This window comes from Henckelia pumila, chromosome 2, assembly GCF_033568475.1.
Source record: "Henckelia pumila isolate YLH828 chromosome 2, ASM3356847v2, whole genome shotgun sequence".
Classification (NCBI taxonomy): Eukaryota; Viridiplantae; Streptophyta; class Magnoliopsida; order Lamiales; family Gesneriaceae; genus Henckelia; species Henckelia pumila.
The window spans coordinates 133,808,833-133,831,141 of NC_133121.1; the positions used below are offsets into that span (position 1 = coordinate 133,808,833).

Consider the following 22,309-nt stretch of genomic DNA (forward strand, 5'->3'; position numbering starts at 1 on the left):
ATGTCATGATATCATAACACATCTATTCTATCGCTGCTAAATACCAATCATTCATGACAATTACGAATCACTAAATTTATGGATATCATTCAAAAGACGTAAAATCAATTAATTTGCCAGATTAATTAACCTAAAATTTTTATGAAATAAATCATAAAACACCAAATACTAAAAACAAACAAGAACGTCAATTTAATCTCAAAACATCACAGTGATAAATTGAAATACAAGAAAATATATGTTGAATCAAAAATAAAAAATTTATTTATAAATTATTATGTTTATTTATATAGATTTAGAAGATTTGTGATAATATTTGTAAAGATTTATCTTCTATTATTTAGAACAATAAATAAGGATGATTTTTTTTAAAAAAAATTATAAATAAGGATGATTGAGCACCTTATATAAACACTTTTTTCTCTCTTAAATTTTCTTCTCTATGTTGAATTCTCTTACTTCTATCTCTCTTTTCTTCTGTGATTTATAACACTAATTATAAAATCCTTCTGTGAACCACCGCCAACCACCACCGCTCCCATGGTTCGGGAAAGGAAGTACTTGGGTGCTGAAACAAATGCTCCGGTAACCATCGATTTATTTCTCCTCCCGATTATTCTTTCTTTATGTTGTTGAATGGATTATTATTTGCATTCCGCTTTATCTAGTCCAAAATTAATAAATCTTTTTTTGCAATTTTTCAATGGTTATGGACTATATCCAGTTCATTCGTTCTATTTTTTGAAATCTCTTTCCCATTTCCCATTTTAGATCTGTCCTAAAATGTGCGACTTTCAGGAAGAAGAAGTGTAATGTTTAATGTGTATCTAAGTTTCTATCTTTTTTGTGGTTTTTCCCTCTTCATTTTTGTTTAATTTGGGGGAGGAAGGAGTAGAATTTTATGGTAACTCAGTATGGTTCTTCTACATGACTTGACTGAGTACACACAGGTATCCATCATTTGCAATTGTTGTTGCAAGCGGTGTGCGAGAAAGAGACAAAGGAGATGCCTTCCTCCAGAAATTATTTTCAATATTCTTTTACATCTTCCTGCTCTAGTTATTCGTGATGTGATGAGACACGTTTGCCGAGAATGGAACCTCATGATACGATCTCCATATTTCATCCACCACCATCTTCGGAATTCAATAGGTGGAATTATAATCCAACCGCTCTTTTTGGCTGGCAAGTCCACTTACGTGGTAATGCGACGAGGTTGTCTCGAGATATCTGAGTTTGACTGCGGGTTTGCATATGCCATACGCACTAGCTGTAATGGTTTAACATTGATCCCTGATTCAAGAGACATATATACTCTTTATGTCATTAATCCCTTGATGAAGCAGCGGACCGCGCTTCCCCCATTTCCCCATACTGTAGACATCCATTCAGAATTTAAATTAGCATTTGTTGAAGCTTCCATGGAGTATAAAGTGGTGAACGCCCGTGGTCCTAAACCACTTAATCCGCCTAAGCAAATTGCTATGCTAACTATTGGGGTTGATAGAGTTTGGCGGCATATTGATGTACAACACTTACCTCTCACAGCTAGGACAGCTCTCACGACTTTTCCATTGGTTACTGGAGGTTACGTACACTGGATTGGTGAAACGTTTGTTTTGACTTTGAGTGCAGAGACTGAAACCTTTTGCGAGTTTCCTATGCCTCAACTGGAAAGGGGATTCAGAAAATTTCTACCAATGGACGGTAATCTATCGGTTGTTTATTGCTCCAACGAGTTATCGAGGGATGTTTGGGAAATGGATTCGGAAACTGGAGAGTGGACCATGTTGCTCAGCTTTGATTTGAAACCTCTGCTTCACAGATTTAAGGACTTGTTCAGCAATGAGAAATCAGTTACGTACTTGGGCTGGTTAGCAGTTAGGGAGGTATTGGTCCTCAGTACGATATGTTTTCAGAGACATTGCATAGCGTATAACGTTAAGACAGGAGAAATTCAATCGTTCGAGTTGGGCACTGATTGCTCGAACACCAAACCAAAAGTATACAATTTTGTAGCTCATAAGAACAGCCTCGTTTGTTTGGAAGGAGGATTTTAAGTGGACGAGTTTCAAGATTGTCATGCACCTGACATGTGATTCTAGATGGGTGAGTATTAATTTATTTGATTGTTGGCGTAACTGTACTCGTAGTTGATGGGTAGCATATATTTGATGTTGCATGTATGTTTAAATTATCTTCTTCTCGTAGAATTCATGATGAAGATACTTTATTTATATATATAAAAAAACATATGAAGTTTTTAATTAAGAAGCATTTGTGGTTGGAGCTTGAATGTATTGAACTGGCGCATGGTGTGTGAGGTGATAGTTATGCATGAAAGTAATGTATTCTGTATAATTAACTGTGTACAGATGGTATGGTATCATTCATTAAGCACATTATTGTGGCCCTTAGCAGGCTGTGCCAATTCTCATGTTTCGTAGATATGCCAATCTTCGTTGAAGATTGAGGCGTGAAGCTTCATTTATTCTATATTGCCAAGTGATCGGCTCACACACAAGTTTCTCTGAGTTATGCTTCAAATGACACCTTTGTTGGTTAAAATGCAGTTGATCTGGTCTATTTTCCCATTTTTCCATTTAAATGGGTATATTTTTTAAAAATACATCTCAATTAACTTATTGACAGGTAGGTTTAAAATTCATCTTACAAACTTCTTCTTTCATTTCTACTGGCCGAAAGTTCTAAGAAATGGATAATACACGGATCTATTAGATGAAGTAACTTGGCTATTCCGCTGAATAGACACAAAACTATTCCTTGATCTATTTTTATTCAATAAAAATGTTTATAAAAATGTTTCTTATTTTTAATTCTAAAAATATTGAAGTGACTTGAGAAGCTCTCACCTGAGATCAATCTCAAGATCAGACCTTCTTTGATTACTAACAAAGATTTCAAGATGATGATAAGATGAATAATTAAGATTAGACCGGTCGGTTAAAACGGGTTAACACGACGGGTTGCAGCGGTGTAGCCAAAGATTTTAAATTTGGTGGGCGAATTTGTTTGAACATAAAACGTGACATTATAAATATTGAAATATGTTACTTGGAATGATATCCCATTTTTATTACAAGTGTCGTTCTTTTTTTCTTTTTTTCCCTTCTTTTTTAGTGAAGTGTGTCATTCTTGTGGCAGCTTATTCTAAAATTTTGCAATAAATTCATTTGTTAGTATATAAATGAAATGATTGGATATATAGGTTGCGTTTACTCGATAAGTATAAGATATTAATCATTCTATGTAATCACATGTTTACTTGCTTTTTGAGGGTTCATATTAACTTATAAAGTTCATCCACAGTTATTTAATTTAAAATTTAAACCTTGATAATTTATCACAAATATATGGTGTGATAAATAATCATTATGTTTTTAATTGAAAAAAAATTACACTAATATCCTTAATTTATTTCCTAAAAAAATAATATATGTAAATCTCATTTTAAAAAATTATGTAACATGGATGTAAATTTCAAATACTTTAAGATATATTAATACATTTCATTTGATTTAAATATATGAAAGTTATTTTTAAAAATTATAGAACATGAAAAAAGAATTATAATAATTTAATATATGATTAATACATTTCATTAGATTTTATCTTTATTCATGGGAAAAAAAATTTTACCTCGATTTATTAACTTTTGTTTTAAAAAATAAATAATATTTATACTCAATAATTTTGGTCAATTAAAATAATTTACATATGGAATAATAATAATTTACTTTCTTCAATAAAAATCACAACCCCAATTTTACAAATAAAAACTAAAAATAAGATTATATAATAGGACAAAATTATAACTTGTCATTTAATCATAGTATCAATCACAAAATTGATCCATTAAAGTAAACATGTGATTGTTTATGCATCATTATTTAACATCCTATAAAATTAGTATATCAAATTTGATGATTCAATCAATTTAAAATGTTTTCCGAAAATTCTCGATTTAGTCCTAAATATTTTTATATTCACGGTTTGGTCCTAGATGTTTTCAAAAAGTTTCCAGTTCAGTATTATTTATTTCACAAAATATTTGAAATTTTCAACAAACTTTTCAAGAGAAGAAATACTTATGGTCGACAATTAAGAAAATATAATGAATTATTTAACCACCGTTGAAGTAGTGAAATGAAATCAAGTTTTATTTAATAGTAAATTTTTCTCATATATTAATTTTTTAATTTATAAAAAAAGTTTTAAAAAAATATTTTTTTCCAACCTTCAAATTTTTTCTTCAATGTGCAAGCACCATGAATGATAATATAACAAAATTAATAGAATTGTGATATAACATCATTAAATTTTAATTTTTCAAGTTCCGTTTATTTTATTTAAGTTTTTATTTTGTAGCATCATGAATTTAATATTATCATTTTGAACATTGTGTAAAATTGATTTAAATTTGGATAAAAACTCTAATAAAATTGTTTTTTTATTTATAAGTTGTTTAATGTTAAATATATAATAAATAATATAAAACTTAATCATAAATGATAAAACACTACGCGATGTTAGTTTTAACATACGAGCAGATAGAAAGATCAAATCGGGAACTTTTGGAAAAAAATTGGGACAAAATCGGCAAAGTAAAAATATTTATTACTGAAACGGGAATTTTTTGGAAACATTTGGGACCACCAGAAACGTAAAAATATTTAGGACTGAACCGAAAATTTTTGGAAAACATTTGAAATGAAACCGGAAACTTCCAAACATTTGGGATTAAATTAGAAATGTAACCAAACATTTAGTACTGAACCGGAATTTTGCCGATGCAGCAACTTATATGAAAATACTTTTTCTCTCTTTTGTTGAATTCTCTCTACTTCTATATCTCTTTTGTGAACCACCGCTCCCATGGTTCGGCAAAGGAAATACTTGGGTGCTGAAACAAATGCTGTGGTAACCATCGATTTATTTTCTACCGATTCTTCTTCCTTTATGTTGTTGAATGGATTTATTAATTATTTACATTCAGTTTTATTTAGTCGAGAATTAAATCTTTTTCTGCAAATTTTCTGTGGTCATGAATTGGTTCTATTTTCTGAAATCTCGTCTTCCCCTAATTACCATTTTTATCTGAAAATGTCCGACTCGGAGGATGAAGAAGTGTAATCATGTTTAATAATGTGTATCCAAGTTTCTTATCATTTTTGTGGTTTTGCCCACTTCGAATTTGAGGTGAGGGAGGAGAATTTTATGGTAACTAAGTATGGTTCTTCTACACAGGTGTCCATCATTTGCAATTGTTGTTGCAAACGGTGTGCGAGGAAGAGACAAAAAATATGCCTTCCGCAAGAAATTGTTTTTAGTATTCTTTTACATCTTCCAGCTCTAGTAATTCGTGAAGTGATTAGACACGTTTGCCGAGAATGGAACCTCATGATACGATCTCCAGATTTCATCCGCCACCATCTTCGGAATTCAATAGGTGGAATTATAATCCAACCGCTCTTTTTGGCTGGCAATACCACTTACGTGGAAATGCGACGAGGTTGTCTCGAGATATCTCAGTTTGACTGTGGGTTTGCACATCCCATATGCACTAGCTGTAATGGTTTAACATTGATCCCTGATTTAAGAGACATATATACCCTTTATGTCATTAATCCCTTGATGAAGCAGCAGACCGTGCTTCCCCCATTTCCCAATATTGTAAACATCCATTCAGAATTTAAATTAGCATTTGTTGAAGCTTCCATGGAGTATAAAGTGGTGAACGCACGTGGTCGTAAACCACTTAATCCGCTGAAGCAAATTGCTATGCTAACTATTGGGGTTGATAGAGTTTGGCGGCATATTGATGTACAACACTTACCTCTCACAGCTAGGACAGCTCTCACGACTTTTCCATTGGTTACTGGAGGTTACGTACACTGGATTGGTGAAACGTTTGTTTTGACTTTGAATGCGGAGACTGAAACCTTTTGCGAGTTTCCTATGCCTCAACTGGAAAGGAGATTCGGAAAATTTCTACCAATGGACGGTAATCTATCGGTTGTTTATAGCTCCAACGAGTTATCGAGGGATGTTTGGGAAATGGATTAGGAAACTGGAGAGTGGACCATGTTGCTCAGCTTTGATTTGAAACCTCTGTTTCACAGATTTAAGGACTTGTTCAGCAATGAGAAATCAGTCACGTACTTGGGCTGGTTAGCAGTTAGGGAGATATTGGTCCTCAGTACGATATGTTTTCAGAGACATGCATAGCGTATAACTTTAAGACGAGAGAAATTCAATCGTTCGAGTTGGGCACTGATTGCTCGAACATCAAACCAAAAGCATACAATTTTGTAGCTCATAAGAACAGCCTCGTTTGTTTGGAAGGAGGATTTTAAGTGGACGAACTACGAAGGAGATGGGGACATACCAATTTCAAGATTGTCATGCACCTGACATATGATTCTAGATGGGTGAGTATTAATTTATTTGATTGTTGGCGTAACTGTACTCTTAGTTGATGGGTAGCATATATTTGATGGTGCATGCATGTTTAAATTATCTTCTTCTCGATTGTTTATGAAGTTTGTTCTAAAAAATTTGTGGTGATACTTATGCCTGAAAGTAATGTATTCTGTATAACTGTGTACAGATCGTAATAGTATCCTTCATTTTTTAGCACATTATTGTGGCCCTTAGCAGGCTCTGGCAATTCTCATGTTTTATACGTTTTATAGATATGCCAATGTTCGTTGAAGAGTGAGGTGTACAACTTCATTTATTATGTATTGCCAAGTGATCAAATCACACACACTCACACACAAGTTTCTGTGAGTTATGCGTGCAAGATTTGAGAAGAGATTTGAAATGGCACCTTTGTTGGTTAAAATGTAGTTGAACCGGTCTATTTTTCCATTCATAGGTCTGTCGTCAAACCAACAAACTTAAAAATTCCTACTCCCTAGTACAATAAGTGTAATGACGAGCAGTATAGAATGAGGGAACATGTGTTTATTTCTTTCAAGAAATTGTATTAAAAAGGGGGTTTTTTGGTTTGCAGTGATAAAATAAAAAATAAAACTAATGCGAATAAAATGAATGAGACGAACAAATAATTAAATGAGAAATTCACTATTTTACCAAATTTGATTCAAGAGGGTTTTTGTATTCCAATTATATCACTAGTCATTGGCTACACATAATTTATTCATGTAGTTTTTGACAATTAATCTTAAAATCATAGAGATAACCACTAATATTTATGTTTTTTTTATTTTAATTAACCAAACCCAGCATCCGGTCAACATTTATTAACAACCAACTACAACCATCTGGGCACGATAGCCCAATAAATTCTAAAATCTAACAATCAAGATAACAACAATTGTTAAATCTAGTTTTATTGATTTATTTAGATCAAACATGTCATGATAGCATAACACATATATTCTATCGCTACTAAATACTAATCATTCATGACAATTACGAATCACTAAATTCATGGATAACATTCAAAAGACGTAAAACCAATTAATTTGCCAGATTAATTAACCTACAACTTTAATGAAATAAATCATAAATCAACAAATACTAGAAACAAACAAGAACATCAATGTAATCTCATAACATCACAGTGATAAATTGAAATACAAGAAAATATATCTTGAATCAGAAATAAAAACTTAGCCAATCATAATTGGCTTCATAATTTTCTAACAAATATTGAAGATCAAACCTAAAAATTATGAAGAAGAAAAGAGAAGAAAAATACCATGTCTGGCCGTTTCAAACGTGCAGAAATCTCTCAAATCTTAATTTTCAAAATTAACGTGTAAAACTAGGGAAGAAGGATTTTTTAAAAAAAATCTAGAAAATGATAAGATTATCTACAAGGTAAACTAGAGATTTTATGAATAAAAATCTCTACATAATCTCTCTATCCAAAAACTTTTAATTTTCAAAAAGTCTTCCATATATTAAATATAATATTTTAGGAGTTCTAAAATATGGTATGCAGTCCAAGACAGCAGCGAAGTAGTCACAGGGCTTGCCCACGCCTTGCTTCAAGACCACTTCTGGTTTTGTTATTCTTTCAAAATTTTCTTTTGGTAACTCCAAATGTGATAGAATTCAACTTTTTAGCCCAAATTTTTATCTAAGATCATCAAACTTCCTCCAACTACAAAACAAGATAAAAACACCCCAATTAACATATTCAAAAAATAAAAAACCCGAGAATTATGATACTAAAAATATAAATATTATGAGTCTATCAAAATCTCCACACCTAAACCGTGTTTGTCCTCAAGCATATAATAGTTCAATCCATCATTCCACTCATCATCCTCCTTTCTCTTCCTCAACCAATCCCAAACAAAATAATCATGCATTTAATAAATAAAAAACAAGCCAAAAGTGCAAGTTCTCACATACCACATCACAGGAAATCAATTTGTTGGTGACTAAAATATAAGTTTTGGTGATAACAGATCAAACGAAATCAAGTGATAAAATAAAGAAAAAATTGCAAATTTAGTCATGTATGCTTGTCACTTACTTCATCGGATCAAATGACCATCATCTAGAAGAACAACCCAGATAGATCAAAACCTAATATCTTCTACCAGATCAAGTTCAAATCATATACACTTCACCTAGATCAAGTGTGAAAGCCAACAACTTAGATCAGATCAAACTATCGGATGGAGACTTCAGTTGCCGAAGTTGTTGAGCTAAAAGACAAACTCCTTGAATGAAGATATAAACGTTGGAAAGCCTTTTGATAAAAGTCAAGATTTGTGAGCCAATTTATGAGGTATGTTGGCGGCTATTTCTAAGAAAATGTCGGCAGCTTACTGGCTAGTTTTGAAGGCTATAAATACGTGGTGATTCAAAGATTCAAATCATGAGAAAAAGTGAACAACATAAGAAACCATGAATTCAAAGTTTGCTTTTATCTGAAAAGCCAAAAAACCTTCGCTTTGTATTCTAACTCAGAAACTCATATCTTCATATCAAAGTTCAAAATTCTGAGTTAGATAAAATATCAAGATTGATCGAGCTCAAAGAGATACATCAAGAACGATCCAGATCAAATCCATCTATAGCTTTCCAGATCAAAGTCCCAGAAGCACATTTGTGACTTCATATTGTAACTCAAGCAGAGTGTTTGATCTTATTTGAGAGAATGTTGCTAGGAGTTTTTCTCAAAGGTTTGATAGGATCGGATTTGTACAAAGAGCTGTATAAATCAAATTCTTTTAGTGGAATCCTTCAGAAAAAATAAGAAGAGGTGACATAGAAGATTAAACTCCGAACATCCATAAAAATCTTATGTTCCTTTTATTTACTGCACTCATATTATTTTGATTTGCCTTAGCTTATTACAGTTCAAATCTGCAAGGAAGATTCTTCCGCCTGCTCTTATTAGAACTTTCGTGCAGAACAAAGTATTAAACAACTAAATATGTTGTCTGATTTTAACAAATCGAATCGAAGTATAATTCTTTTTAAAAATAGTATATTCAACCCCTTCTACCTATTATTTGATCCTAACAAGTGGTATCAAAGCGGTTCTTGCTTATCACCTGAACCATTTCTAAGCTATGACATCTTGTAGTAAAATACTTATGTTTTCAAAAGAAGATTATGACGAGTGTGTGATGATATAGCTGGTGATGTATTAATTTTTGGACTAATTTCCAAATGAGATCTATAAATAGGTCTCTCCATTTGTTAAAAAATTACAATTTAAGAGAAAAGAATCTATAAAGTGTATAGTTTGATATATTTTGAGTATTTGAATTTTTACTTTTTACAATAAATTTTTACTTTTTTTTTTTACAATAAATAGGTCTCTCCATTTGTGTAGAAAATCGATTAATTTTTTCGGGTTAGCTTTCGGGTCAATCAGATTCGACCTAAACCCAAAAACCCCCAACCATAACCTGATATTTTTTTGGTCGACTTGTTTCAGGTTGGCGGGTTAGGTTGAGTTTTAACAACCCTACATATAAACTATTAAAGAGCCTTAATTTTTTGGTAATCATAATACGTTCTTGTATTATTCTTCATGATTACACAAGTATATATAGGAGATATTATCAAAGATAAAAACTGAGAATATATATTTCCTAACTATGACGCATCTATTTATATATACAAATTATATTTTTATAATCGGTCTTCTCTCAATCTCAGCTAATCTTATGCAGCCTTCACCCAAAAACTTAAGAAGAATAAAAATATTGATATATGTTACATTTAATCAAGTGAGAACTCATCAGATCTATCACAAAGACACTTTCTACGAGGATATAAGAAAAAAAAAAAAAACACACACACACACACACACACATATATATATATATATATATATATATATATATATATATATATATATATAACATTGAGATGCGCAATCTACGAAATATGTGAAAAATCTTTTGTGTTAACATGAGAGAAAGTTTACGTGGTTGCACTCTTTTTTTCTTACTATGATTTTTATATCAATGAGTTTTTTCTAGTAAGATTTTTAACGAAGCAGTATAAAAACACGTAATTAATAGTCACTATATCACGATCATCATCACAAGGGGAAGTGTTGAAAATTAACTTGTAAAATTTTGAAAATTAATGTGTGATGATGTAAATGATGATGTATTACTTTTTGGACCAATCTCCAAAATGAGATCTATAAATAGATCTCACAATATGCATAGAAAATCACAATTTAATAGAAATTTTTTTATAAACTATAAAATTTGATATATTTTGAATATTGAAGTTTTTACTTTTTATCATAATTTGTTTTTTCACAACAAAATAATAAGGAATTATGAAAAAGTGTTTTATAATAAAATACTAGCTTTAACTGTCTCTGACTCTCTGTCCCACGGTGCACTCATAAGATATAAAGGAAATTATGTCATTCTTGATGGGGCAATTATGTAATTTCGAGTGAAAGAAATTTTAGTTCAACAGACAGCTTTGCCGAGGAAACCAGAAAATAAAGAAACAGAAGAAAGAACTCTACCGTCCGAAAAACCTCAAATTAACAGTCATCGAATCGAGGAATTTGATCAATGGACGCCGACGAGGTAAATTTCTCCATTCCATTTGACGAAGTTCAGCGACGGGGCCGCCATGTTGACTTTGGGCAGCACCGCCTTTATTATTCAACTGCCCACCAACTACCTAACTGATTTTCTGGACCGTTTGTTTACTTATTTTCGCTCTCGATATAATGTAGGGATAATCATTTCATTTTGATCTTCTTCTGTTTTGTTCTCCTTCCGTCTTATGCTTTGTTCATTCAAATTTTTTGTGCTTTGTTTTAAAAGAAAAAAAAAATAGTCTTTTTTAGTTTTATTCTGTGTGTTAGATAAAAGTTTTTTGTTTTCAATCTACTTGGGTTTGATTGTATATTTATTCCAGTAAATTCAGTAATGGTTACCTCAATTTTTTTAAGCTTTGAAAATATTATACTCGGGGATTCTTTGTGTTTTCTTGATCATTTCAGCGCAGGTTTGTTTAACACTTTTTTCTCTATTTGATTGCAGAAATTGAAGGCCTTGAAGAAGGCCTACGCAGATATAATTTTGAACATATCTAAGGAGGCGGCAGGAAGGGTTACAGCTTCCGAGGGGAAGGCAGTGAGGTATCAGCATGAGTTGAAGGTGGCAAAAGAGGAGGGCTTACGGATGTTGATGCGCCTCAAGCAAATGATGGATTCTAAGGTGAATTTGAAGTTTGAATTTTCGGTCATGATTTTATGGGTCTCGTGAATAGGGACTGGAATTGAGCGATGGTGATTGTGTTCTGTTAAATTTTTAAGCAAGTGGCAAGTTGTAAGGATGTTAATACTTCCTTCTTGACTCTTGTGCTGCAACTACTTTTAGTGCCTTAGATGGATTGATGGATTCACTTGCTTTTTGAAAACATGATCACATTGTCCAAATATCCTATTCTCTTTGTTGATCTGGCTAATATCTAAAACGACCTGCTTTGAACCCTATGTTGGTTGATGCAACAAAGACTAAACAGCATACTGTGTTGAAGTTGGAGTTTATCTATTTGATGACTGTATAATGCCAGAAGCATTAGTTTGTCAAAGTTAATTCTTCCATCGCACGTAACAGAAACAGATTTGATATGGCCCCCTTTTCTGTTAGTCTCTAATTTTAATTATTTGTCATCCAGTGCATGAAATATTTTAGTCTTGTCACTTCTTCCATTAAATAGTTTGATGAGATTAAAAAGCTAATGAATAACCTGCTCTATTTTCTAAAATGTTCTATCAGTTTGTTTCTTTTATTTTTTGTTGTTTTTAATTATCCTTCACGGGAGAGCTTATAGCTCATGATTTTAACTACAGTAATTGAAAATAAATGCTGAATAAGGCCCACAGAACTTAACACATGCCGCTATTATATCAGTATATGGTTCTTAGTATCAGTTCGGTGTATATACATAGATGCACAAAAATGAAACGAGGGAAGCATGCATTAAATCATTTGATATGCTCCGACAATGCTCTAAGTTTAAGATACCATTTTCAGAAGTAGAGGAAGTATGGAGTATAGATGCGCTGTCACTGTATGCAGAAGTCTCTGTCAGCAACATATTTACATCCAAAAATGATAAATTTTAAGTGGATGGGATTGATTGTGTCTTTCACAAAGTCTGTTATGTTAATGCCAGTTCAATTTATTCAATTAATCATGGCAAGATTGATCCTAGTCTGCCTGCGGTTATGAATTTCACTTTTCATCTCATACGATACGACGCTAATTAAAATTTTGGAAGAGGAATCGTCTTAGCCACTAGATGTTCAAAAAGTGAAGTTTTTGTGGCCAATGCTGGAAGCGTAAGCAATGACAGTGATTGTGTCATGGGTAACCATGTTGATGCTAACAAATAATTGCTGCCAAATGCAAGCTCCTGAATCTTAAATATAGAGGGTACTACTCTGATGTCAGAGTGAAAATCTATTGTACTCTATTCGATATTTGATTTGTGGGCTTGAGTTGAATTCTCAAGGCACATGCTTTTCAAGTGTAAACTAGAAACTTATTTGATTTTGGGAAACAATTAACTGCAAAATTAGCAATTTCTGGAGAAAAGGACCAAAATTGATAACCTGTGAATGGTTATTGGACTAAAACTGATTTTTGAACGTGTTGCCGTTGCTTTTAAAAATACAAATGTCACCATTCTCTCTGTCCCACATATACACCTTCCTCTATGGGTCCTACCTCTTACTTATTTAGCTGATGTATTTGGTCAACTGTTCAGGTTCATAAAGCAGAAGCAGCATCAGTGAATAAGCAGAAGAAGATTGAGGAACTTGAAGCCCAACTTAATGAAGCTGAGGATATTGTAAGAGATCTCAGAGAAGAGTTGAGTGTAGTGCGTGATGAGCTGGAAAAGGTAAAAATTGATGATAAGCATCTCATTAATGAAGTTGATGCTCCCTTTTCACAAAAAATAGCCTTTGAGAATCCTATTTATTCATATCAATCCAATACACCCGTTCCACCAAAATCACTTGATGAATCTGATATAGTTTCGGATGCTACAATACCTTATCCGTGCAAGACAAATGCATGTTCCAAGTGCCATAATGGAACAACTTGCTCGTGTCATTCATATATTGGGAATACTGATTTGCCTTCTATAATATTGAGAGGTGTCGAGTCAGGACTATACAGAAAGGGATGCTCTCAAAGAATCCATGCATGTGAGAGGAATTCTTTGGAAAGGAATATGTGTCTCTTAGGGGAAATTAATAAAGTGAAGGGTAAATCTGTGAATGAACTCGAGAGCAAAAGATCGGCAGATGTTAAGTGTAGGAGCTTCAATCCTTTACTTCAGAAAAGGAAGAGAACCTATAGAAAAAGAAAAACTATAACACCCTTGAGTGGGAAGAAATCTGATATTTTACTCAAACTTGGACATTTACATGAACGTTCTGCAAGAAACAGTCCTCGTCCTTTCGAAATTAGTCATTCTAATGAGGAACATTTAAGGCTAGTTTCGCGTCTGCCACCAGATAAAGATGAACAACAAACTTCTCAAGGGTGTTCAGAATATTCTGAAAAGGATGAGGCAAAAACAGACAAGGATAATGAACTGATTGAGGAAATGTTGCCATCCAAGGAAACTGGAGTTGAAGAGAGTTTACTGTCTCTGGATCGTAAGATGGAAGTTGAAAAGGTTGACGTTGAATCAAACAGTTTGTCTGACACTACAACAGGAATTCCTAGCCAACCCAAGAGGGAACGAGTTATTAAAATTACATTTGAGAGGAAGCGAAAGAGAAAAGATTTCAGTGGATCTGGCCAGAATGTTTCTCTTCGAACAGAAGAGAGAATCGGTGATGAGCAAAATGGCCATCAGGATCTAGAGCTGCCAGAGTCTGGTTTGATGTTGGAGACTCTAAGAGATAGTATGCCAAGCTTGGTGCCGGAGTTGAAAGATAATCGACAAATGGCTCTAGTTGCTCGTCAGGTATGTTGATAAAAAAATACTTTACTTTTTATGTTTGTGTTTGTGCAGTTAATGCGTTGATGGATCTACCTGAATATGCCAAAATTGTTCAAAATTAATATTAGCTGGGAATATTTCACGTACATATTTATATGTTTGGATCTGTTCCATACAGTTTCCTGAATTTCTCAATTCTCTGCTAGATGAATACCTTTTTTCGTAGGTATTTAGAACTCTATGGTCCATTAAGATGCACGTAAATAGCACTTCTGGAACGACTTTGGTAGCAATTAGTTATGGTATTTGGACACTATTCCAGTATAAAATTGCAAGACCTTTGCAATCTGTTATTGTGCTTAAAGCTACGTTTGATATGTTGAAAATATTTAAGTGGCTCGATCCTGTGATCCATTTCTTCCTGACTACATATATATGGTGGCATCTTGGCCACAAACTGTGAAAGACTTGTGACACTGTTTATAACACCCGATAAAGGTACTTAGAAACTTGCTTAAGTTCCTTAGCTTACCAATTATCATGCTGCAAATATGTAAGTAGAATTTTGGTATTTATTTTTGATGCAGCATTTTCTTTGCCATTTTCTTTAAATAAGGCAGCGATCAAGTGTACCTTAGGAATTAAATGTGATGCTCCTTTATCCTGGCTGCTTCATCACTATGTACTCTCCTTTTCTTTCCCTTTCCTGCCGTGTTTTTATGCGTAATTGGACCTGTCAGTTTCCCTTGCAATTTTGAGTTCGTTTAACTTAACACTATAAATATTATATTTAGTTTTAGATATCACAATTCGAATTTGTAAAAAATTGTTGCAACATCTGCGCAAAAGATATTTTTTCCTTTCACTTTTGTTGATGCAGATTTAATCCGAATTTTGTTTGACCAAAGACAAGTTTTTGTTATGGTTTGATTTTTCTTGATGTGCAATTTTCTTTACTATCTGGAGGCTTCACTGTCTCTAGCTAATTTGTAAATCTTTTACTCGGAATCTTAAATTGAAATTGAGCATGCTGTACCTTTTGCCCTTCATTTCTTCACCGTGAATCCTAGATATTTCCATATTTTATATAAATATTCCTTAAATTTCTTTGATCTCTTGTCAAATTATGATAATTTATTTATCATAGAATCTGACAAACTGGACTTCAGTGAAATTACGCATTTGGTGCCTTGGTCAAACCATTTTACTTGTACAACTCAAATATCCAGGTGTTACATTATAAAACCATGCTAGCTGAAACCGTGAAACATTAACTTGGATACGCACTCAACTCGAATAACCATCTATTAATCCTTAAGGCAATAAAGTATAGATTTTCCTGTAGAATCCAAAATTTCTGGTTAGTAGTGATACCAAGTCTTGAATTCAGCATGTATATTTCTTGCCAGATTCTCGTGGAATTGTCCAGAATGAATGCTTATTGTAATGATATATGCTTTAGTTAAGAGTCTTTGACATGAACGTGGACTTCTATTCTATTTCTGTGTGTAATTCATCTTCTGCATCAACGTCCTGTTATGCTATCCATGATCTCTTTCATTTTTTATTTTCATGATCCAGCAATATTTATATCTGGCTTGTTTTCATGTTTGCAGCTTATAGCTTTATCAGAGACGAAGTGGTGGGATTGAGGTTGATGGCTCATCATCTTTGAAACAAACCGAGGATGCTTGAAGAGGAAGAATACATGTATGTTATAACTGTCCTACCGCATCATTGAGACCGCGTCCGAAATTGTAATTCTGTTCATTGTCTTGACTTTGTTTACTGTAAACTTTTTTCGAAGATATTTGATCGAAATCATTCAGAGCAGTGTATTTTCTTTTTGTTAAACTGATTTGTGGGAGTTCCTTTGTGTTATATGTAGATGCAGCCAGAGATTCTGGTCTCAAAGATCTTCTATACTTGGTGTTGGTTTTACCTAAAGGAACAGTAGGCAGAGAAATCACTATAAGATTATATTAGATATCATTAAATGGACAAGGAACACAATTGTGTCATCTTACAATCTCTCTGTACTCCATATTCACAGCCGGTGGAGGAGGACAAGCAAATGGAAAGGAAATTATTGTATATACTGTGAAAAATAATATTTTTGATATAAAACATAATAATTTTTAATGAGTCATGTAGAAGGTCCTTCCCTCAGAATCGACTTGTAACATTGTCTCACAAATATTCTGTGATTAGATATTTACTATAATTTTATATCTTAAATATTTTGTCTCATCATAGGATTGTGTTTAATTTCAAATTCTACAAAAAGATAAATTTATATTTTGTATTATTGTTATAGTTTATCATTATAACTTATAAGACAAATAATAAATGTTTTTTTGCTAGTGAATCCAAAAATTAGATCTCTCTCCCTTCTTTTTTTTTATTAAGTCTTTCGCAGAATCGATTTGTAACATTGTCTCATAGAATATCACGTGTTAGATATTTACTATAATGATTTTATTTTATATCTTAAATATTTTGTCTCAACATAGGATTGTGTTTAATTTCAAATTCTACAAAAGATAATTTTATATTCTGTATTATTGTTATGGTTTATTCTTATAACTTAAAAGACAAATAATAAATGATTTTTTGCCAGTAAATCCAAAAATTAGATCTCTTCTATTATTTTTAATTTTTTTATGTATTAAGTCTTCTAACATAATCGACTTGTAACATTGTCTAATATAATATTTTGTGCTTAGATATTTACTATAATTTATAATTTTATATCTTTTTTTTAAGATAAACAAACTCATTAAAAACCAACCAAATTTACACATCATCTTTTAACCAAGACGGGATAAAACCTAATGTACACGACATTGGACAAGAAAATGAAAACCAAAACCTAGCAAGCTTATGGGCAGCAATATTGGCTTGCCTACGTACATGATCACAACTTAGGAAAGCAATATCTGACAATAAAACTTTGATAGAAGATATCAAGGATCCATCAGGAATAATCAGATTATCCAAAGAGTTCACTAATTGAACCACCTTCATGGAATCAGAGAACACCTTAACATTGAAGAGATTATTGTTCTTGCAAAGCTTTAGACCATGATATAGTGCATATAATTCCCCTCGAAATACCGAACCTGGATTGCGAATAGGAGATGCAAAAGTTGCTACAATCTTAAATATTTTGTCTCTCATCATAGGATTGTGTTTTATTTCAAATTCTACAAAAGATAAATTTATACTCTGATTATCGTTATAGTTTATCCTTATAACTTATAAGGCAAATAACAAATGAATTTTTGCTAGTGAATCCAAAAATTATATCTCTTTTATTTATTTTTATTTTTTCATGTACTAAATCGGGTGTATTGGTTCTAGACTTTTAATGACTTTTGCGGAGTTTAAAAGTCTAAAGGTATTCAATCTAAACTTTTATATACTCCATAAAAGTTTAGTGGTATTCAAGATTAACATTTGTAGAGTTTTAAAAAGACATGTGATATTGAAACTTGACTTTTAAAAACTCTACAAAAATCTAGAGATATTCAAAATGTCAATAGACTTTTAAAGACTCCATAGAATTCTATTAAGTACAATAATTTAAATCTAAGGTACAACGATAAAATGTCAATAATTGTCTTTGGTTCAACGACTTCAACCTAAAGATTTGGATGAACATTTCAAACTCACACACTTTTTTTCATTTATATTAAAATAGTCTCTATACTAACACTAGTACATACTAGTTAATATTAAAAATAATATATATACAAACATATTTTTCTATTTCTAAAATAAAATAAATTTTTTTATCATTCATAATTTTTCAAATTTTAATTAGAAAACCTCACGTGAATTAAAATCATATTTATTAAATTTTTTAAATAAAAACTTGTTATACTATAAGAAAAAATTATAATATTTTATTGATCATAAATTGAAAATAACAATAATTATTTTTTATGATTAATTTATTATTTATTATATAATTTTGATTTTTAATTATTTTTTATAGTTTTATTTTTAAATTTGTATCTTAATTTTTATTATTACTCAAATTTTAAGATAGTGTTTTATTCACGTTAATATACATATGTATATACATATAATAATATGTATATGACTGATATATATTGACTTGATGTATTGGCGTATTTTTAAAAATTTATTAATACGAATGTATGTGTATATATATATATATTATATAAATAAGGATACTATATAAAATTAAATATATTCAAATTTTATAGAGTTATATTAATTTCTTTATTGCAATAAATTGAATACTACTTATCGATTTTTGTAAACTAAATTGATAAGTAAAAATTATTTACATTGATAGATAAAAATATTTTAAAGAAATAAAATTATTTTAAAGAAATATAGATAGAAGATATTGACACTCGATTAATAATTATAAAAAATAAATATAAATCAAAATCATGAATTACAAAATTTATAGGGTTCTAGAAAAAATTTACAAATGTCAATAAAAGTATGTAGAAATCTATCAACTCCACAAAAGTTTGTCATTTTACAAAATTCAGTAAATCTTTGCAACGAATAGTTTTCCTATAGTTTCGACTTGTAACATTATATCGTCTCACATAATATTATGTGCTTAGATATTTACTATAATTATTAATTTTATATCTTAAATATTTTGTCTAATCATAGGATTTAATTTCAAATTCTACAAAAGATAAATTTATTTTATGTATTTTGTTATAGTTTTTTTTTTTGAGAAAGTATTTTGTTATAGTTTATCCTTATAAAGCAAATAATAAATGACTTTTTGCTAGTGAATTAAAAAATTAGATGGCTTCGATTTATTTTTTTAAGAAAAAATAAAATAAAATTGTGACGTCCCATTATCGAGTTTGGATTCATGAATTATAACATTAAATTGTCATAAACGAAATTAAATAATTCGTCCTCATATTTTAGTATCATTTCATTAATAACTCTGAGCATCGTTTGGTTTGAGTGATAGGATAAGTAATCCATAGATAATTAATATAATGTAAATTAAAAATAAATAAGAAAAAATAGTTAATACATTCTTTGATTTGATGGATATATTATAATTTATTTGATTTAATTAATGTAAAAATATTAATTAATAAATAGATAAATAATATGACGAAAATAAGGCGAAATTAATTGAGATAAGCTATACATAAATTAATAATACATCAAACCAAACAATGCCTGTATTTTATAACTCACATCTTCGTCGCATGGAATGGAATATAGGGATCTTTCTATGATTTATTCTCAAGTAAATCCAGATGCGGTAGTAATTTATTTATTCTTAAAATATTTAAATTTGAAATTGTTAGTGATAAATAAAACTTTCCCATGTATACGCAATTATTATTAAAGTTTGACATTCATTGGACTGAGTTTAATTCGTGGGTTGTTATATTAAATAGCCATTAATATCAATATTTTTGGTAAATTTATGAAGAGGTGTGGACAGTGGACTCTCCAACTCTTTGCGTAGAGAAATTTATTTTCCCCATATGCATGTCGTTCGGGCCACACGGGAAAAAAAAGGTGAAAAAAAAGGGCAAAATCGTCAATATATATATATATATATATATATATTTTGTATGATGCCCAACACTATATGCCCACTTTATGCCCACCATATACAAGTTAACTCATCTATTATACCGGTCAACTCCTCTATTGTACATGATGGACATGAAGTGGGCATATAGTGTTGGGCACCATAAAAAAACTCATATATATATATATATATATATATATATATATATACCTCCGGCCTCCGAGTATAAAAATGCTCACGTGTTTTTTATTTCCAAAATCGACAATAAGACATTCAGAAGCCAAAGAGTGCCTGCTATCCACATTCTCTCTCTATTATATCTGCCGCTTTCGCTCTCCGATCAATTTAGGGTTTTCCGATTCCTCAACCAGTTGTCTCAGACATGAATTCTGATTCGATCCGCAACGCTTCTATTCCTCCGGTTTCCTCAAACCCCACATGTTTCGCCAAGAAAAAAAGGGTATGCTTTTTTTAGTTCTTGAATTGCAATATCGGATTAAAGATTTTATTGATTGGCAATGGTTTGGTTGCTGGCGGTGTCATTTCAATTTCTTCTTGCCTTTCTACCTAAAGGTTTTCTCTTGAAAAAAAAAAAACATATGTATTTATTTGTGAAGGCTGTGGTTTTCTGTGTTGATTTCTCTGCGGTTATGCGATTGTTTGTTATTATTTTAATCATTTCTGGTGAAGTCTTATTTCCTTGGTCAGTTTCCTGCTTCGTTTTTTAATTAATTTTCAGTTTTTTTTGTTGTGTAGAGTTTTTTTTTATTTTATTTTAATATCTGACTTTTTTCTATGTAATATAGGCAAATCGATCAGCGAAGCTGAAGCAGAACAAGCTTGATGCTCGGCGGGAGCAGTGGCTTTCTCAAGGTTTGAGATATATATATGTATATATATGCGTTTAATTACTCTGGAAACTATATTTATTCATCCGTGTTTCTCAAGGTTAATTGGATCTTTTATTATTTTTTAGGTTTTTATTCAATGTTTGTACTGCAATGCATATGCTTCAGGAGGTCTAAACTTTATTTACTTTAGGTTCTTGATAATTTTCATTTTTTTTTGTGCACTCCAAAGTCTAATAAAATGTTTCTTAAGTTTTATTTGGTCTTTTTGTTTTTATCATTTCAGTCAAAAATAAGGATGAATGTAAGAATGATGAGAATAGTGTATTGAGTACAAGTCAAGGGCATCCAGTGCATTTGGAGAAGGAAAGGGGCCAATTCAGAGAGAACCTGGAGATAAAGATGAGGGATATCGAGGTGAATTATGGTGACGGATCGTGCATGAATCAGTTTAGTGACTCTGAATTCTCTCCGTCAAACAGCCCCACCAGTCACAACAGTGGTATGTTGGGAAGTAATCATGCTGGGATCAATTTTGCAGAAAGTAGCAGCATCAGCAGCAGTCGAAGCAGTAGCATTAGTAGCAACGGATGCTTCTGGGGAATTATGAGTGAGGAAGATGACGAGGATAGAGGTGATGATGGCTGCTTGGACGATTGGGAAGCTGTGGCTGATGCATTGGCCGCCACTAATAAGACACAAGAGCATAGCCCTAACTCAGCTTTGGTTCCTCCACTTTTGAGTAAGCATGGAAATACTGCACAATCCAGTTCTAATTCGGAAATAGCAACCCAAGAGATCGATGTTTCAAATGCAAATCTAGAGAGGAGAGGAACGGGACAGACACCTCAAATGAATTGTCGGGCTTGGAGGGCAGACGATGTTTCTCGCCCTCGATGTCTGCCGCATTTGTCAAAGCAGTATAGTTTCCCCTTGAAATCTGAGCGGCAGTTTGACTGCAGAAGATCTGTTTGGGATTGTAAGGATGTTCAGCAGGTTCCAACATCATGCCCAATATGCTATGAGGATTTAGACTGCACGGACTCGAGTTTCCTCCCATGTCAGTGTGGTTTCCGGCTCTGCCTTTTTTGTCACAAGAGGATTCTGGAGGAAGATGCGCGTTGTCCCGGTTGCAGGAAGCACTATGACCATAAACATGTTAAAGGAGAGAGAGCATTTGATGGAGGAAGTTTAAGTTATCAATTGGAACGATCTTATAGCATGATAACAAGATCTTAGGATGAGTCTCTGTTCCTTAAACTTTTGGTTGTCTCCTTTTCCAGCATGTTTTGCATGTGTTTTACTGTTCAGACTGGTTTTTACAGACATTGATATTCATATAGAAACATTTCTGAAGCACAGGGTACTAATTGTAATTCTCTATTATTTTGGTGCTGATGAAAAAATGTTATCATGTGAATAGATAAGGCGATAT

At 31.9% G+C, this 22,309-nt stretch overlaps 4 protein-coding genes across 7 annotated transcripts; all 4 read left to right on the forward strand.

Moving 5' to 3' along the window:
* Positions 1-460: 460 nt before the first annotated feature.
* LOC140885172 (F-box protein At5g07610-like) lies at positions 461-2,153 on the forward strand. Its single transcript, XM_073292122.1, has 2 exons — positions 461-585; positions 951-2,153. Exons 1-2 carry the CDS (start codon positions 541-543, stop codon positions 2,058-2,060), a joined length of 1,155 nt encoding a protein of 384 aa, XP_073148223.1. The 5' UTR covers positions 461-540; the 3' UTR covers positions 2,061-2,153.
* Positions 2,154-5,166: 3,013 nt separating this feature from the next.
* Positions 5,167-6,489, forward strand: LOC140878453 (uncharacterized). Its single transcript, XM_073282055.1, has 2 exons — positions 5,167-6,069; positions 6,204-6,489. Exons 1-2 carry the CDS (start codon positions 5,167-5,169, stop codon positions 6,375-6,377), a joined length of 1,077 nt encoding a protein of 358 aa, XP_073138156.1. The 3' UTR covers positions 6,378-6,489.
* A 4,466-nt stretch (positions 6,490-10,955) lies between these two features.
* LOC140884565 (uncharacterized) lies at positions 10,956-16,619 on the forward strand. Of its 3 annotated transcripts, none has more exons than XR_012150666.1 (5): positions 10,956-11,078; positions 11,541-11,717; positions 13,276-14,490; positions 16,083-16,223; positions 16,355-16,619. XR_012150666.1 is itself a non-coding variant. In XM_073291354.1 (4 exons), exons 1-4 carry the CDS (start codon positions 11,064-11,066, stop codon positions 16,116-16,118), a joined length of 1,443 nt encoding a protein of 480 aa, XP_073147455.1. In that variant the 5' UTR covers positions 10,956-11,063; the 3' UTR covers positions 16,119-16,348. The 3 variants fall into 3 exon arrangements, 1 of the variants encoding a protein (XP_073147455.1); XR_012150667.1 differs by having other exon boundaries at positions 16,083-16,176; XM_073291354.1 differs by lacking the exon at positions 16,355-16,619 and having other exon boundaries at positions 16,083-16,348.
* A 3,655-nt stretch (positions 16,620-20,274) lies between these two features.
* LOC140884567 (uncharacterized) lies at positions 20,275-22,260 on the forward strand. 2 transcript variants are annotated; one of them, XM_073291357.1, is made up of 4 exons: positions 20,419-20,486; positions 20,833-20,899; positions 21,003-21,045; positions 21,161-22,260. In XM_073291357.1, the coding sequence occupies exons 2-4, from the start codon at positions 20,870-20,872 to the stop codon at positions 22,111-22,113; spliced, it is 1,026 nt and encodes a 341-aa protein (XP_073147458.1). In that variant the 5' UTR covers positions 20,419-20,486; positions 20,833-20,869; the 3' UTR covers positions 22,114-22,260. The 2 variants fall into 2 exon arrangements, with proteins under 2 accessions (XP_073147457.1, XP_073147458.1); XM_073291356.1 differs by lacking the exon at positions 21,003-21,045 and having other exon boundaries at positions 20,275-20,486.
* The last annotated feature ends 49 nt before the right edge of the window (positions 22,261-22,309 follow it).

What these genes read in the sequence shown, in the direction of transcription:
- LOC140878453 (XM_073282055.1), top strand. Translation starts at nt 5,167, where the DNA reads ATGTGTATCCAAGTTTCTTATCATTTTTGTGGTTTTGCCCACTTCGAA. An exon ending in CCAACGAGTTATCGAGGGAT is followed by an intron (nt 6,070 to 6,203) that starts GTTTGGGAAATG and finishes GTTAGCAGTTAG; the next exon opens with GGAGATATTGGTCCTCAGTA.
- LOC140885172 (XM_073292122.1), top strand. Translation starts at nt 541, where the DNA reads ATGGTTCGGGAAAGGAAGTACTTGGGTGCTGAAACAAATGCTCCG. An exon ending in GTGCTGAAACAAATGCTCCG is followed by an intron (nt 586 to 950) that starts GTAACCATCGAT and finishes GAGTACACACAG; the next exon opens with GTATCCATCATTTGCAATTG.
- LOC140884565 (XM_073291354.1), top strand. An exon ending in AGCAAATGATGGATTCTAAG is followed by an intron (nt 11,718 to 13,275) that starts GTGAATTTGAAG and finishes TCAACTGTTCAG; the next exon opens with GTTCATAAAGCAGAAGCAGC. An exon ending in TGGCTCTAGTTGCTCGTCAG is followed by an intron (nt 14,491 to 16,082) that starts GTATGTTGATAA and finishes TCATGTTTGCAG; the next exon opens with CTTATAGCTTTATCAGAGAC.
- LOC140884567 (XM_073291356.1), top strand. Translation starts at nt 20,409, where the DNA reads ATGAATTCTGATTCGATCCGCAACGCTTCTATTCCTCCGGTTTCCTCA. An exon ending in GTTTCGCCAAGAAAAAAAGG is followed by an intron (nt 20,487 to 20,832) that starts GTATGCTTTTTT and finishes TATGTAATATAG; the next exon opens with GCAAATCGATCAGCGAAGCT. An exon ending in GGAGCAGTGGCTTTCTCAAG is followed by an intron (nt 20,900 to 21,160) that starts GTTTGAGATATA and finishes TTATCATTTCAG; the next exon opens with TCAAAAATAAGGATGAATGT.